Source organism: Protomyctophum parallelum (genome assembly GCF_964188405.1).
Source record: "Protomyctophum parallelum genome assembly, chromosome: 19".
Lineage (NCBI taxonomy): Eukaryota > Metazoa > Chordata > Actinopteri > Myctophiformes > Myctophidae > Protomyctophum > Protomyctophum parallelum.
The window spans coordinates 5,856,065-5,873,706 of record NC_139717.1 but is presented as its reverse complement, the minus strand read 5'-3'; the positions used below and the strand labels follow the sequence as shown (position 1 = coordinate 5,873,706).

Sequence of the window (17,642 nt, the reverse complement as noted above, 5' to 3'; positions counted from 1 at the left end):
TAGTTTGCTAATTTAGCTGGCTATGCTATAGCTTGTTGTTTTTGAACAAGCTGTTTTATAACGACGGCTGGTCCAGCCAACATGCTTGCTTATTTACTAGTTTAACAAACGAAGAGGACTGCGAGGGGGAACAGTCGATGAGTCGAAGGTTGGTGCTGGCGAACATAATAAACACATTTCCACCTGTTGATGATAGCGTGATAGCAGCTGCCCAGCTATAGGTTCAGCTTACGTTTATTAGCTACTAATAATAACACGTTAGTTCCTGTCGAAAAGCGGTTATTTGAATGTATAGTTTCAAACTCAATCAGCTGTATTTCGATTCACTGTTAACTTTGGAGATCTGCTACTAATAATAACAACATAGAGACGGATTGTGTTGCTGTTGCTGTTGACTTATTGACGTCCAGCAACGTGCCTATATGGCTGTTGTCAGAAGCAGAAGGCGGCCTGTTGTGTTTAATCCCATCTGTCACTGAAGTCACCAGCAACAAAACAACATGCTGCTCAGAAAAAAACCCAAAATCCCAGTTTAAATAATAATCCAAGCTGGTTTAAGCTTTTGCATGATGATGAATACTAGGAGATTTGGGCATATATTATTTTGACGTGATTATTTTGGCATTATAGACGTTGTTATCCAGTGGATAAGTGGAGTGAAGTCTATTCATGCAATCAACATTCTTTTTTTTTTTATAGCAAAGCTTAATTTTGAGCCAGTGCCTTATTATTCAAGTTGTGATTGTATTGTTGTCATGATAAATAAAAAGGCCAGGGTGTTCATAGCAGCCTTGAATTTATTAAATGTCAAGTGTAGTCTGTGCACGCCCTGTGGCACTGCTTAGCAACACATGATCTGGCCTCTCAATAAGTCAGAGTGTAATCAGTGGCAGCAGAGAGGAGCAGTGTTTTAATAACACTTCATTCACCCTCATGGAAAGTTCCGCTTCTCATGTTCAGTCGCTTAGTGACCAAGAGACGCACACTTATATACACACTATAATGGCAAGCGAGCCTGTTGGCCCAGGTTCTTCAAGCGAGCCAGTTAAATATATTTTTTATCCCAAGATTTTGTAACCCATTTTTCACCCCCTGTGTCAATCATCTAATGTGATCCTGGGCTCTACACACCCTCCGCCAACCTGGGGAGAGCAACGGAGTTGAACTCATGCTTCTTGGCCCAGCTTCTTAACCCATTCTTACATGAGATCAGATTCTAAAAATGTCTGTTTGAAAAAAGTTTTCTGAAAAAGCTATGTTTCTATGTCAGTCGTTCTTCGATTTTTCAAAAATAGCAGACCTACAAGCTCGTAGCGCGCCACTCAGTGGCGCGCTATGAGCTTGTAGATCTGCTATTTAAATAGCTAAAGCATAACGTAATGCTAACACCAAAAGGGGTGCCCGCCCAGCGAGCCAGTTGGCCCAGCTTCTTCAAAGGGCCGGCAGTGGCTCAAGAAAGAGGTAGTCTTGGAATCCTGAAGGTTCCAGGTTCTATTCCCGGCTCTTCCTGGCAAAGTGTCCTTGAGCAAGACACTGAAGCCCCGGCCCTAACAACTGCTCCCGATGAGCAGGTTATTGGTGCCTTGCCCCTGCCATCGGTGTGTGGATGGGTTAATGTACATTGTAATGTAAAGTGCTTTGGAGAAAATGTTTTTATTTTCTAACTTTTTTGTTTTATCACAATTTCTGAAATAACAATAATAACTAGTAACAACAAAATAAAAACAACTTTTTTTTTTTTTTTTTTTTTTTTTGCGGCTTACGCCTTTTATTGATTTTTGAAGGGACAGACAGTAGGCTGACAGGAAACGGGAGAGAGATGGGGGGATGACATGCAGTAAAGGCCGTGTCGGGTCCGGGAGTCGAACCCGCGGCACACTGCGACTGGATTACCAGTCCGGTGCCCAGACCGTTACGCTACGGCCTGGGCCAATAAAAACAACTTTATTAGGAAAAATAAATTAACACTAAAAGAGCTAAAAATAAAACATAAAAAATAGTGAAAAGAGTTAGCTGGGAAAAGCAATGTTGAAGAGGTGTGTTTTGAGGGCGGTTTTGAAGGTTTGGAGGGTGAGGGCATCTCTGAGTGTTTTAGGGAGGGCATGATTCCACAGGGTTGGGGCAGCGGAGTTTGGTTTTGGGGACGTCAAGGTAGGTTTGCATCACCAGACCTGAGGGAGCGGGAGTGGACATGACGTTTGAGGAGGTCACAGAGGTATAGGTATGGGGGAGCCAGGTTGTTTAGTGCTTTGTAGGTGGTCAGGAGTGTTTTTAAATGGATTCTTTGTTTGACCGGGAGCCAGTGAAGGTCACGGAGGTCGGAGGACTGGTGTAATATATACATACGTATTACGTACAGTACAACTATAACTATAAAACATTGCATGGATGGACCTGGGACGTATCCTCAGTGATGTATCCCAAGGTCATCAGGGTTTCGGGTCTGGCAACATCATACCCCTCACTCAGGTGACCCAGCCGGGGTGATCAAGTCCCGACTTACGTCCCAGTAGCTAAGTACCCTCGATCAGTCCCATTAGGGAAAGACCAGGGCCACACAATCCGTTGCTCCGGAACTACTCTGCCAGGACTGGGAGAACCAGATTCTGGCGCATGGAAGGATTAGGGCCTAGGCTCTGTGGGTTGACTCCTGTCCACTCCGGGCCCCTCCTACGTCTCACCAGGTCCACTCCTGCTCTCACCAGGCCCAGGACCTGTGCGTTGCACCAGACTCCCAGCACCAGGCACTTCATTCAACCACTTACTTAAGTCGCCGTTGGGACATTTAATATCCAGTTCTACTTAGTGGGTAACATGCCCTTGTTATTGTAATGCAAAATAGACAGTATCTGTTGTTTGAGACGTATTCATTTCCTCTTTTCGCATCCATAATGTGTTTCCAGAACAAGCCATGGAAAAAGTCATGGAATCAGAAAACAGCGCCCACACCTACGGAGACAACCGGGACGCCGAACAAAGTCGTCAATCCGATTCCGTACGGACCACACCAGGGAAACGTTCCCAAACGTCGTCGTTCCAAAGTCCAAAACGCAGCAGCAGCCAACGGGACAAGAACCGGGACGCCGACGAGAAGGAGAGCTCTGCTCTGGACCGGTCCAAAACCCGCATCTGGGATCCAGACCCAGACCGGGATAGGACGTCGGACGAGGAAGAACGACGGAGGAGCAGTAGATCGTTTTATTCTGATAAATATGAGAACGAGTCTCTCTCTGAGCGCTCACTTTCACCATACTCTCGGTCCAGGACGCCGTCCCCATCTCCACCCAGAGGAGGGCAGGCCAAGAAGACATCTAACAGCCCCGGCTACAAGAAAGGTGGGGAATGCAGACACACACGATCAATCAATCACAATCAATTAATTCATTATTACTTGCGCAAGCAGAGCGCGCAAGTAATATTTTCGCCCGGTCTCCTTCGTCGTGACAGCTGTTCCGCCATTCGAGGCTTACGCAGAAAAACATCAAATCTGTGCCTGTGTTGCTGGACCAATGATGACGAAATGACCATATTTCTTACGTCATCATTTAGAGCTAGTCATACGTATACTATATACATAATCAGTAAAAAATAAAATAGCAAATTGTGCCTGATCTGCTGGGACCAGAGTACGTGGTGTGTATGTGTATGACTAGCTCTTAATGATGACGTAAGAAATATGGTCATTTCGTCATCATTGGTCCAGCAACACAGGCACAGATTTGATGTTTTTCTGCGTAAGCCTCAAATGGCGGAACAGCTGTCACGGTTTTTGGCGCAAAGTAACCACAGTATACCGCTAATCAACTTACAACTACACACTTTATACAGTATAGAGTATAGAGTATATATGTTTACATATATAGTATATGCCTATATACTATATATATACTATATATATTTCTTACGTCATCATTTAGAGCTAGTCATACGTATACTATATACATAATCAGTAAAAAATAAAATAGCAAATTGTGCCTGATCTGCTGGGACCAGAGTACGTGGTGTGTATGTGTATGACTAGCTCTAAATGATGACGTAAGAAATATGGTCATTTCGTCATCATTGGTCCAGCAACACAGGCACAGATTTGATGTTTTTCTGCGTAAGCCTCAAATGGCGGAACAGCTGTCACGGTTTTTGGCGCAAAGTAACCACAGTATACCGCTAATCAACTTACAACTACACACTTTATACAGTATAGAGTATAGAGTATATATGTATACGTATATAGTATATGCCTATATACTATATATATTATATATATTTCTTACGTCATCATTTAGAGCTAGTTATACACATACACACCACGTATACACACTTTATACAGTATAGAGTATAGAGTATAGCAAATTGTGCCTGATCTGCTGAGACCAGCTAGTCATACATATACACAACACGTACTCTGGTCCCAGAGTTATTGTATAACTGCTCTCAATGATGACGTAAGTAATACAACATTATGTTTCTGGAATGTATAAAAGTCACAAAGTGTAACGATAAATCTTAACGTTAGTGTAGTGTGCAAAATTAAGTATATATCTAAGTATATAATTATATATGCAAAAACTAAGTTAAATTTTCTAGAGAGTCTCAGCCATCTCAACACGATAAAACAGTATTTCTTATATAGATAGAAACTTGAATCATACTTAATAATACTAGATGTTTATATGTATAAAGTAGGTAGCAAATAGTTACATCTAAACATTAATCATTTCAAACGTTCCTTCACAGAGATACTGAGATTTGACATTTTACAGCGGTCGAAAGGACTTGCGCGCTCTGCTTGCGCACTAGTTGGCCATTTATGGCCTACTAGTGTGCAACAAGCAAGTATGCACTCGACAGAGTGCAGTTCTAGTTATACCATTGTGTACATCAGTCAAACGTTTGTTTCTGAAAGTTAGTTGACTTTCCAGTAGATGGCAGCATAGCACTCATTTCCAGTATTGTGGCATGGCATCTGGGAAGAACGTGTCAACCCATATCTTACTTACAGCAGTGGTTCCCAAACGTTTTCATGTCAAGTCAAGGACCCCCAAATTGACACTTATCATGCCCATGGACCCCCATTTGAAAAGATATGCCAGGGACCCCCATAAGAGAAGATTTTTACGGTTCTAGCAGAGATTCTCAACCCATTTAATTTCAAGGACCACCCCCAGTTTGTCTTGCATTATTCGTTGTCTACATTACTCATACTTTTAATATCTGACCTCTTGGAAGATTCTACTCCAGCCAAACCTTTGAGGTCTGCCGGCCAGCTGCTTTTGACTAATTTAACATCTAGAGGTGATCGTGCCTTGCCTGTTGCAGCACCCATGCTCTGGAATAGCCTCCCTTTTTATATCACAGTCCATTGAACTGTTCAAGTCTCTTCTTAAGAGTCATCTCTTTTTTTCTATGGCTTTTGATCATTCCTGATTTTGTTTTTGTTGTCAGTTGAACTGTTTCATGTCTTGTTGCCATGTGGGTGCACATGCATAATTGTTTGGATGTTTTTTTATTTTATATGCATAATTATTTCTAGATTTTATTGTGTAAAGCACTTTGATCAATCTCGATTGTTTTAAATGTGCTATATAAATAAAGCTTGATTTGATTTGAATTTACCCCCCCCCCCCCCTCCCCTCCCAAAATAAATAAAAATTAAATAATGATATTATATATATTATATTAATGTGCTCTGTTCTCCTGTCTCCCACCAGGGGCTGCTGTGGTACGTCGGGGTGTGCCTCGCCTCCAGCGCCCGGGCGGAGGGACCCACTCCCAGCAGCATCGGGTGGGCGTGCGCTCTCAGAGCAAAGACTCCACGGCGCCCTCCAAAGACCTGGACCTGGTCACCAAGCGCCTGCTGTCGGCCCGCCTGCTGAAAATCAACGAGCTGCGAAACGCCTTCACTGAGCTGGGGCTGCGCACCGAGGAGCTACAGAAGGAAAACCGCATCCTGAAACAGGTATAGGGTCCATTCTTTGCACTTTCAGAGTTCTACTAACCCTCAGAACGTTGCTGTGTAGCTATGAGCTTTGGTGGAATCACTATTAAAGACCTCTCCTGCACCATGTGCATCATTCATATAGCTGAGTTCGATTCCGGCTTAGGTTTAGCTTTATAATTTAGGTGTATTTATTTAGCACATAGTATAAAAAATAGACAATACATATATATATATATAATACACATAAATTCAATGCAAGGAAAGGAGAACCCAGCTGTTTTATTTGGAATCCTTTCCTGCATGATTAAAAGCAGATTAAAGGCCTATTCATAGTCTGGATCTTCGGTGGTGAGCTGACCACCGCGAAATAACGTTGAGCGGTGGTGAGTAAAAACAGAGAGAAGGGCTGAGGAGCGGTGGCGGTGGTTTGCTCTTCACCGCGGCTCGTGACGTCATGTTGTAGTTCGGTGGTCACCTAACCACCGAAAATCCAGACTATGTATGAGCCTTAAAAGTTCACTTAAGAACAATACAAAAGACTACAAGTTGACAAAGGGAAGCAATAAAGAAATAAAACCACAGAAGACCTTGAAGATCTGTCTGTCCATCCATGTCATGTCCCTCTGTCTGTCTGTCCATCCATGTCCCTCTGTCTGTCTGTCCATGTTATGTCCCTCTGTCTGTCCATCCATGTCATGTCCCTCTGTCTGTCCATCCATGTCCCTCTGTCTGTCTGTCCATGTCATGTCCCTCTGTCTGTCCATCCATGTCATGTCCCTCTGTCTGTCCATCCATGTCATGTCCCTCTGTCTGTCTGTCCATCCATGTCATGTCCCTCTGTCTGTCTGTCCATCCATGTCATGTCCCTCTGTCTGTCTGTCCATCCATGTCATGTCCCGCTGTCTGTCCGTCCATCCATGTCATGTCCCTCTGTCTGTCCGTCCATCCATGTCATGTCCCTCTGTCTGTCTGTCCATGTCATGTCCCTCTGTCCATCCATTTCAAGTCCTTCTGTCTGTCATGTCCCCAGTTTCCTGACTCTTTATACTGTCAGGAATAATATGTATAGTTTTATCGTTAGTTCAGTTCGTATACGTGCTTAGTAAATGCTTTGATAAACAATTCACGCAGCCTCATGTGAGCAAAATTGTGAGCTCCCGAGGATGGACATAAACACATGCAAATAAGAGTTTATCCTAACAAAATGCTCTAAAAACACCTTATATGGGTACAGGACTTGGAAGATTTATCTCCCTCTCTGTATAAGTTCAATAATTATACATTTAAAACCTCCTCTCTTCCCGACACTCCTCCAGCTCCACGTGCGTCAGGAGAAGGCCCTGCATCGCTACGACGACACGGAGAGCGAGATCACCCAGCTGCTGTCGCGCCACAACAACGAGACGCACGCGCTGCGCGAGCGGCTGCGGCGGGCGCAGGAGCGCGAGCGGGCGGCGGAGCGGCAGCTGAAGGCCAGCGACGAGAGGCTGCAGAAGAGCCAGGCGGCCGGCGCGAGGCTGAAGAAGCTGGCCGAGCAGCGGGAGCTGGGACCCCGCGAGGAGCTGAGCCGCCAGCTGGAGGAACAGAAGACGCGGAACCTGGAGGGAGAACGCAGGATAAAGGTGAGAACAGCGGCCTTCAATCTACAGCATTTATAACGACCCATTCAGGACGGGAACCCCCTTTTGGTGTTTTAAGTATTATGTTATATAGAGCGCCGAAGTCCTGACGTCACTCGCTCATCCCCTCGATTCCCCTGGCTCACGGAAGTAGTTTCTCTACGGAGAATAACATGGGGTCATCTTAAAATAAACAAGCTGTCTCAGCGTTATTGTCAGGGAGGTGTCTCTGTATCGTTTACGACAGTCAGTCACTCATATCTGTTTCTAGCGAAAATGTAACTAATTCAGTAGCAAATATAGCATTTCCTCTCAGTCAGTTGATTCTTCATATGAGTGTAACGGCCTGGATGATTTGTTTATTTTTCAAACACAGTTCTTATATGAGGCGATCTAAAATCCTCCTATGGGGATTACAATGCAAATAAAAAGTACATGAACCCGTGGATTTGTGCCCGTCGGTGCTCTATACTTTAGCGATTGAAAAATAGCAGATCTACAAGCTCAAGCTCAAGCTTGCAGAGCTGCTATTTTTGAAAAAATCGTGAAAATGTGGCGCAAATCTTTGAATATATATTGTTTTTTGAGATTGAGGTCCACGGCCAATTACATATAATTGTTGGGGGTCCTTGTCATGAGTGAGATTTATACACCACTGACACAGAAAACTTTTTTAGAACCAGCCTCAGGTCTAAAAGTGTTAACCTGACTCCGCCAGGTGGGGGCGGTATTGAGTCACAAGTTCATAGCACAGCCATTCCATCTGGATTCGCTGATGCAGTAATGAGGCCTGTTCGGACCAATCAGCGGCAGCTACGGGCGGGATCTGCCAATCACCTGCCAAGTAGCTTGAAAAAAACAGTGGTCCCAGATGTAAGTAGTTTGTTTGTGAAACGAGTGTGAAGCAAGCTTCTTCAGTCTGGCGGAGTCAGGTTACTACCACAGCATGGCCTGTGCTATAACAGGGTTTTGTTTTTGATTGACTGAATACTGTATTCAACAGAAATGCAAACGGCAACAGAGTACAGTCAAGCACTTGGTCCTTGCGGTCTTGTTTCCATTTTTGTTTCCATTTTGGGTCCTATCTATTCAATTCATGCCTGTATATAATGTATGCACTTAAGAAGGGGCTGAAAGTTGAGTCATGGTTGAAAATCTATGCATGTGAAATCTCAGTTACAATATGTGTTTTTAGACAGCCTTTTTTTAATGCCATGGCTTTGTAGGAGGCGAGGTGTTCCATCTAGAAATGGGCCTGTGTGGGTGCGTGCATGCGTGTGTGTGTCCGGGGCTTAAACCCTGCCCAAATATGGATGACGGACAAGATACCCATGTACCTGTCTAAATACTTCCTTAATGTAAACGAAGTCCACACCCACAACACCAGAGGGAGTGCAACAAACCATGTACAACCCAGATTCGGCACAAACAAGGGACTAAATTATTTTCTCTCCTATGCCACCAAAATGTGGAACGCCCTACCAACAGTCATTAAGACATGTGAATCCCTTGACTCCTTCAAAACCGCTCTCAAAGGGCACCTACGGTTGGCTGCAATTCGAAACTGGCCTCTGTAAAATCTGAATCCCCCTACCCCCCCCCATTTCCCCTCACTGTACATGTATCTTTTCCCTTTTTGCTTCCTATATGATGAATTCCTGTTCTGTTCTTTAGCTACATAGAAATGTCTATTTGTATGTCTCTAAATGTTTTGATGAATTGAACAATGTGGACCCTGTTGTAAACAAGTGTAATGCTTAATTGGGTCGTCCACTCACAGTTAACAGTCTTTGTATTGAGTTTGTGCTTGAAATGTACTGTAAATTCTGCAAACTGTTAATAAATATCTCAATCAATCAATCAATCAATCAAACATCACAGTACTGATGTTGTAGATGACTGACGTGTGTGTGTGTGTGTGTGTGTGTGTCTGTGTCTGTGTCTGTGTCTGTGTCTGTGCGTAGGAGCTGGAGCGCAGCATGGAGCTCAGCAGCAGTAGTTACCAGCGGCAGCTCGCTGCAGAGAAAAGGAAGTACGTCAACGCTCAGAACGCCATCATGGATCTACAGGAAGACCTCTCTCGACTGGGCAACAAACTCAAGGTATACACACACACACACACACACACACACACACACACACACACACACAAATGCACCTGGCTTTTAAGCACAGCCTGGTTTAATTCCAATTACCAGCTCAGTGGCCTTGTGGTTAGAATTTCCGCCCTGAGACTAGGAGGTCGGGGTTCAATCCCCGGCCGGGTCATACCAAAGACTCTAAAAATGGGACCCAGTGCCTCCCTGCTTGACACTCAGCATCAAGGGTTGGATTGGTGGTAAGTCCCTGCGACATACTAGCGTCATGTCCAGGGGGTGTACTTGTACATCAAAGCTGCCTCACGCTACAGAAACAGGACATAGGCTCCTGCCCCTATGGGCCTCATGGCTACAGAAACAGGAGATAGGCTCCTGCCCCTATGGGCCTCATGGCTACAGAAACAGGACATAGGCTCCTGCCCCTATGGGCCTCATGGCTACAGAAACAGGACATAGGCTCCTGCCCCCTATGGGCCTCATGGCTACAGAAACAGGACATAGGCTCCTGCCCCCTATGGACCTCATGGCTACAGAAACAGGAGATAGGCTCCTGCCCTATGGGCCTCATGGCTACAGAAACAGGACATAGGCTCCTGCTCTGTGGGCCTTATGGCTACAGAAACAGGAGATAGGCTCCTGCCCTATGGGCCTCATGGCTACAGAAACAGGACATAGGCTCCTGCCCCTATGGGCCTCATGGCTACAGAAACAGGACATAGGCTTCTGCTCTGTGGGCCTCATGGCTACAGAAACAGGAGATAGGCTCCTGCCCTAAGGGCCTCATGGCTACAGAAACAGGACATAGGCTCCTGCTCTGTGGGCCTCATAGCTACAGAAACAGGACATAGGCTCCTGCTCTGTGGGCCTCATGGCTACAGAAACAGTACATAGGCTCCTGCCCCTATGGGCCTCATGGCTACAGAAACAGGAGATAGGCTCCTGCCCTATGGGCCTCATGGCTACAGAAACAGGAGATAGGCTCCTGCTCTGTGGGCCTCATGGCTACAGAAACAGGAGATAGGCTCCTGCCCTATGGGCCTCATGGCTACAGAAACAGGAGATAGGCTCCTGCCCTATGGGCCTCATGGCTACAGAAACAGGAGATAGGCTCCTGCCCTATGGGCCTCATGGCTCGGCAAGGCTACTTACTTACCGTAGTTTAATTCCAACCTTTTATTTGATCACCTCTTATCTTAGTGTCTTAATATATCCATATGTACCCGCTTGATATTGATGTATTGATCTTATTTGATTGTATTGTTTATGCTATAAATGTGCTTTATAAATAAAGTTTGATTTGATGTCACACGCACAAGGATAGTAGCCTACTCACTGGCATACATCCTTGTGCGTACACAGATTCCTAGATGTGGGCTGGCTAATTCTTCATTATAATAATAACAATATAATTTCCGTCCCTATCAGGAGAAGGAGAGAGAGCTGGATACCAGAAACATCTATGCCAACCGCATGGTGAAACACACCCCTAGAAAGGATAATGACAGCGACATGAAAAGTACAGGTTTGTTGCGGTGCCTAGTTGTTGGTTAAGCGTAAGCTACAATTTACAATTACAATTTAGGCATTTAGCAGAAGCAAGAACAAAAAGCATGGCAATACATCACATACATAAAAAGTAGTTATCATCAAAAATGTGTAAGCTAAGAACGTAACAGTGGAATATCTATATAATGAAACTATACATATAAACTATGCTATACATATATACTATAAAGTGCTGTGACTACATACAATGCAATTCTAGGGCTGTCTGTCTACTCAACATAACATGCTATAAGTCTGTATCAAATGCTATCTAAGTCTACAAAAGTGCTATCTAAGGGGGTAGGGTAAGTGCTACGGGCCATGATGGAGTCTGAAGAGGTGGACTTTCACACTACGGCGGAAGGTTGGGAGTGAGGCTGCAGTTCTGATTGTAATGGGAAGTGCATTCCATAGTTTTGGAGCCAGAAGGGAAAAGAGTAAGCTGTTTATATTGTCACAGAAGCTGCATAATTTCCTGGGATGCATGGTTTTGAAGGGAGTAGGGATGTTAATCGATGAATCGCCGTTAAGAAATTAATCGGTAGTCGTTAACAGTTAATAACTACCGTAATTGTAAGGAATCCAAAAAGAATATGCGGTTCCATCATTGGGTGGTTTTCTGTGAATGTAATGCGTGTGGCCGAGGAACGCACAAACAACGATGCCATTGCCTGGCAATGTATCGTCAATGGTCAAATAAATATTTGATTAAGGAATATAATATGCCTTTTGTATTATTTCTGTATATCAGCTAAATGTAGATTTGTATGTTATACATTGAGGGAAATTAAGATTCTCAGATTTTCTTTACAAAAACGCTGCTTATCAACTAACCCGTTAATCAATCGATAACCTTATCAAAACATATCAATTAACTATTAATGCATGAATGGATAATTCACATCCCTAGAAGGGAGTAGTTATGGGAAATGAACAGTGATGTAAACTGCATGTTTGTTTGTAGTTTCCAGCAGGAACGGCACCAAGGCAGTGCAGACAGAAGAAGACAGGATGTCCAGTCTGGACTTCCCCACCCCTCCACCCGATGCCAACAACGAGCAGGCGCCCAACGGCTACCTATCGCTCAAGGTAAAGCTTCTCTACTTCCAGGCTCCATTTTTCCGTATCCTAGAGTGTCCGAGAAAAACCTTGTATGTCTTAAAAACTTGTGTTTGGGAGGGAAAGAGGTCTTTATCAATTAACTCGGGTGACTCGTGAATGGGAGTCAATGTGTTAATTAATCATTCAAACTGATTTCGATCTTCCAAATACAGATTCTTTTTTTTTTTCAGATATCTGCACCAAAGACACTTTTTAACAAAACATAAAGATTGGGAGAAAGCAATGAAACCCATTCCAATTGAAGAGAGAGATGTATGCATTTTTAATTTGATGAGGATAGGAAGGTAATTAGAGAATTTTAACAAATCTTCTTGGACATGTGCCCTAACGGTTCATTGTATATAAAGGAGAGATTAGAAGCTGAAATGGGTATAGATAAACATATCACCAGATACATGGATAAGAAATATATGTGAAGCACACCTTACTTCAAATACATGGAAAGTGATAACTAGATTTTTTCAGGACACCAGAAATAGGGGCCAACTCATTCGAAGAGATGTTGAAGGGCTGTGGGTCACATATCGGGAACCACAATCGTATATTCTGGGCCAGTCCCAAATTAAGACTGTTCTGGAGGGAGATATCTCTGAAGCACTAAAATACATTTTTGTCAGAATATCACAGAGGATCCCATGGAGATGTTGCTGGGACTCTGGGAGTGGTACCAGAGGGGCAGAGCCCAAAAAATACCTACTCCATAGTACTCGCTGCGGCCATAAAATGCATCACAATTAAGTGGTTGAAACCAGATCCATGACTGAAAAAGTATGGAAAATGTCTCAGGTTTTTGACTAGTTAGTTGCTGCGAGACTGAGGTCTAGCCAACACCAACTCGGGATTCCTGGATCGCTGCCGTCCACACTTTCCTATCCAACATCAGGTCCAAGCTCTCATTGTCATAAATGTTCTATCCATGTATGTTGATTTATATATTTTTTATGCTTCTAAAACATGATTTGTCGTAAAAGTTGACAAAACTGAAATAGAAACGAAGTAAAAAAAAAAAAAGAGACTAATTATTTTATAATGAATTAACTACATTGATTCATCTCACTCTGCCACTGAAATAAGTCAAATGATGTTTTATTTGTGCCCCCTCTCGATTACATTCCTCTCTTCAGGAAGTTGACGAGGCGGACAGAAAACAGAGTGAAATGGAGGAAAGGAAGGCTCTAGAGCGGGAACAGCAGAGGAGGAAAGACGTGGAATGGGACAATGGCAAGGAAAGAAAGCCAGAGAAAGACAAGAAACGGCCACTAGACAGGGAACTGAACGCCTTGGAGGCAAAAGCCAGGACTCTAAGAGACGGTGAGCTTGTACAAGCACCATGTTTTGGCTCTGCTCCGTCATGCCCTGACTTGCCCTGTCAGTACAGCAGATGGTCAACATTAATGTCTTTATTCCTTGACAATGTAAAGAGGTGTACACTACAGTATGTCTTCAGTGAGGTTCAGGTGTGGCTCTGCTTAAGCCCAACGTTTGTTTGGTTGATATAGTAGAGCTTTCTTTAGAAAGATGTTTAGTTGTAGATGATATGTTGTAGAGATTTCTTATTAAACATTAAACATTAATTGTTTAATTCCCACAGGCCGGCAGAAAGAGAAGGAGGAGGGTGGAAACACTTTGAACCGGAAAGACGTAGAGAACGGGAAGCACGGTCACAAGCCTCTATGCAGTCCGCATGTGGCAGAGCAGGAACCTTGTAAGAGAGAGCAGCCTCTATGCAGTCTGCATGTGGCAGAGCAGGAACCTTGTAAGAGAGAGCAGCCTCTATGCAGTCCGCATGTGGCAGAGCAGGAACCTTGTAAGAAAGAGCAGCCTCTATGCAGTCCGCATGCTGTCGCAGAGCAGGAACGGGCTAAGAAACAGCAGCTCCTGGCCAGGTTGCATGAGATAGACTGTCAGAACCAGCCCCTGCAGCAGCCCGTGTCCACTGAAAGCGATTCCACCCTTTCCCATTCCGGTGTTGGTACTAGCGGTACCACAGTCCGGTCCCCACCTCCTCGCTTTACCGAATCAAGGAACCAGAACCCCGCCATCTTCCGCTTCACGGAGACGACGGAGGAGTCGAATTTTCGCGTGGGCGCCGGGAGCCGGGAAGGGGGGGGCAGGAGAAGCGTGGCCATAGACGGCGGAGCGGGAACATTGGGGGTTGGGAGGAGAGGCACCCGCGTGCCCCAAGCCTCCAACGAGGACATGGCGTTTGGAAGCTACGCCCCGTCTTTCGGACGTGCGGCCGCTCGAAGCTCCTCCTCCTCCGGCTTCCCTCCACCTCCACCTCCGACCAGAGAGGACAGGGACTCCACCTTGGAGGCGATCGGGCTCAGAGGGGTGGAGAAAGACAGGGACTCCACCTTGGAGGCGATCGGGCTCAGAGGAGTGGAGAAAGACAGGGACTCCACCTTCGAGGCGACGGGTCCCAGCGGTGTCAGAGGGGTGGAGAAAAACAGGGACTCCACCTTGGAGGCGACGGGGAAAGACAGGGACAGCGGGTCGGGGAAGGACAGGAAGTCTAACCTGATGCAGCAGCTGTTTGGAGCCCTGGCCACGCCCGCCACCTACGACGCCTCCTCCAATAAGATGGAGGTCCTCAGTAGCCCTCCCGCCACCAATGGGATACGCGCGAGAAGGGAAGGACTGTTAAACTTCAACTCCCCTGCCCCCACCGGCACCCCCCCGACCCCCGCGCTGCAGGGCGCCCTGCACGTGGCCGAGAGCAGGCCCGTGGTCCGCGCCGTCGCCTCGTTCGATGACGACATCGAGGAGCTCACTTTGTGAATGTGCTCCGATTGGACGTTTGAGCACGGCTGTCTGCGGGGTGACGATGTGATTCGCTGAGATTGTACGTGGAGGTTGTCATGATTGCTTCTGATGAAGCTAAACTTAATACAGCACCACTGGATGTGAGTTTCATTTATATTCACTGTAATAGAGTCGCCGAAGTCCTGATGTCACTCGCTCATCCCCTCGATTCCCGGAAGCAATTGCTCTATGGAGAATAACATGGGGTCATCTTAAAATCGTCTCATATAAGCGTTGTGGTCCAAAAATAAACAAGCTGTCTCTGCGTTATTGTCAGGGAGGTGTCTCTGTATCGTTTGCGACAGTCAGTCACTCACATTATGCTACAGTCTGTTTCTAGCGAAAATTTAACAAATTCAGTAGCAGTAACAATAGCGTTTTCTCTCAGTCAGTTGATTCTTCATATCAATATGAGTGAAGCGGCCAGGATGACATGTTTATTTTTCAAACACAGTTCTTATATGAGGCGATCTAAAATCCCCCTATGGGGATTACAATGCAAATAAAAAGGTACATGAACCCATGGATTTGCGCCCTCTACCGATATTGACGTCGGACTTAGGTGCTCTATGGTAAATGGTAAATGGTAAATGGTGCATTTATATAGCGCCTTTATCCAAGGCGCTTTACAGAGATTGTGCATTACATTCACCCATTCATACACCGATGGCAGCGGAAACCATGCAAGGCACCAACTAGCACATCGGGAGCAATTAGGGGTTCAGTGTCTTGCCCAAGGACACTTCGACAGTAACTCTGGGGGAGCCCGGGTTCGAACTGGCAACCTTACGGTTACCATCCAGGCACTCTACCCCTGAGCCACCGCCGCCCCCCCTCTATGACTTCAACATTACTACATGTATCTCAGACCCATATGGTGTATGTGAAACCGATATAATCCATATGTAGAGAATTCAGAATGATAAAAATCAATAATATGGTTGCCATATCTATGTACTCAGGTAAAAGAGGTGTACATTCATGTAATGTGCATTGTATGTGAACGACTGAAGTAATACGACTTAGAGTGTAATGTATTTAGTTTTGATAACCTTAGATGATTATGAAATACATTGAGTCGTGGTCACTGCGTGCAGACTCTGCAGGCAGTGTTGGCAGAGTTACTAAGGAAGTGTAATGAGTTCATATTTACTCAAAAGTGATAATATTACTTTAAAAAGTATGTTACTCATTATATTTGTATATTACTTTTGCTACCCATCCCACTCCTACTGAAACATGTATCTATACAATAGGCTACAGCCTTTTTAGCACTTTATTGGAACAATAGTAGTTCAATACCGTAGTTCCACATGCTCACAGGAGGAGTCACCAATGAGCCAAATTGCACACATTGCTTACTTTAAAATGCACACACGTGCGTGTGTGACTAACTGTGTGTGCGCAACTGCGCACACACACAATTACACACACACACACACACACACACACACACACAGGTACTTTGATGAATAACTGTAATATAATTACTGTTTTGACAATATTGTAGTCCCTTAAACTATACTTATTACTGGGGAAAGTATTACAGTAATACATTACATAGTAATATTACTGCCCAACGTTTTCTGGGAGTGAATTACCTTATAAAACCTGTGATTTGGTTTAATGTTTCTTTGCAACTACAGTATAACTATCAATTTACTGTATATTTATATTTATTTAAATTATTACATTTTTGATGCTCTGTGAAATTGGAGTTGTAGAATCATGAATACAGTTATCTTCATGATGGAGACTTGGGGCCCTATTTTCGCCAGTGCCTCAAATTTGTGCCTCCAATTTTGAAAAACCAATCAACTATAGCTGATCTGCATCGACACGTTGTGATCTTATTGTAGATTATTGGCTGTTTGAACTATTCAAAAAATGTTTTTCTAAATCGTAAAAAAAAAATCTGACCCATCTGAAGTGAGTGGTACTGTACTGTACTGTACTGTACTGTACATGCCCTCCTCCCTGGCCTGTGTGTGTGTCTGTGTCTGTGTCAGGCTGTGCAACAGTGACACTTGGTGGTGAACAAACGCTATAACACTATTTTCGTGCTCGGACAGACCCAGGGACACAGGACACAGGGAGGGACAGACCCATGGGACAGCCACACACATATATAGGAGTGGTTGCACCACTCAAAAATATAAAATAAAGGCAAATCAGTTTAGGGAAATAGGGGTAAGGCGAAAATAGTATCAGGTATCACAGGCCTACATGTAGGCTATAATGAGGGCCTATAGGACAACATTATGTTGAGAACAGAACACATTCTGTTGTTTTAGACCGAAGGACTGAAAGGGCTTGTTTTCTCCCCACATATAGCCTATCTTTGTTTCTGTTGAAACCTAATAAATAAAATCCATCTCTAGATTCTTAATCTCTCAGGAACAGATTCTGTGCTGGAAACAAACAGCAGAGGGTGCTGTTTTTTCTTTTCTTTTTGCCGATGGGTTCCCAGATTGCTAGATTCTTTAACAGTTGAAAAAATATATATGTTTGCCA

General features: G+C 44.5%; 1 protein-coding gene across 1 annotated transcript; it reads left to right on the top strand.

The window, feature by feature from the left end:
• Positions 1–2,907: 2,907 nt before the first annotated feature.
• On the top strand, positions 2,908–15,304 carry lca5 (lebercilin LCA5). The gene is made up of 9 exons (XM_083790337.1): positions 2,908–3,335; positions 5,709–5,956; positions 7,255–7,560; positions 9,522–9,659; positions 11,082–11,178; positions 12,166–12,290; positions 13,448–13,634; positions 13,915–14,657; positions 14,793–15,304. Exons 1-9 carry the CDS (start codon positions 2,912–2,914, stop codon positions 15,102–15,104), a joined length of 2,580 nt encoding a protein of 859 aa, XP_083646463.1. The 5' UTR covers positions 2,908–2,911; the 3' UTR covers positions 15,105–15,304.
• The last annotated feature ends 2,338 nt before the right edge of the window (positions 15,305–17,642 follow it).

Coding starts and splice junctions, on each gene's coding strand:
- lca5 (XM_083790337.1), top strand. CDS start 2,912: ATGGAAAAAGTCATGGAATCAGAAAACAGCGCCCACACCTACGGAGAC. Junction 5,957..7,254: donor AAAACCGCATCCTGAAACAG/GTATAGGGTCCA, acceptor ACACTCCTCCAG/CTCCACGTGCGTCAGGAGAA. Junction 11,179..12,165: donor CAGCGACATGAAAAGTACAG/GTTTGTTGCGGT, acceptor GTTTGTTTGTAG/TTTCCAGCAGGAACGGCACC.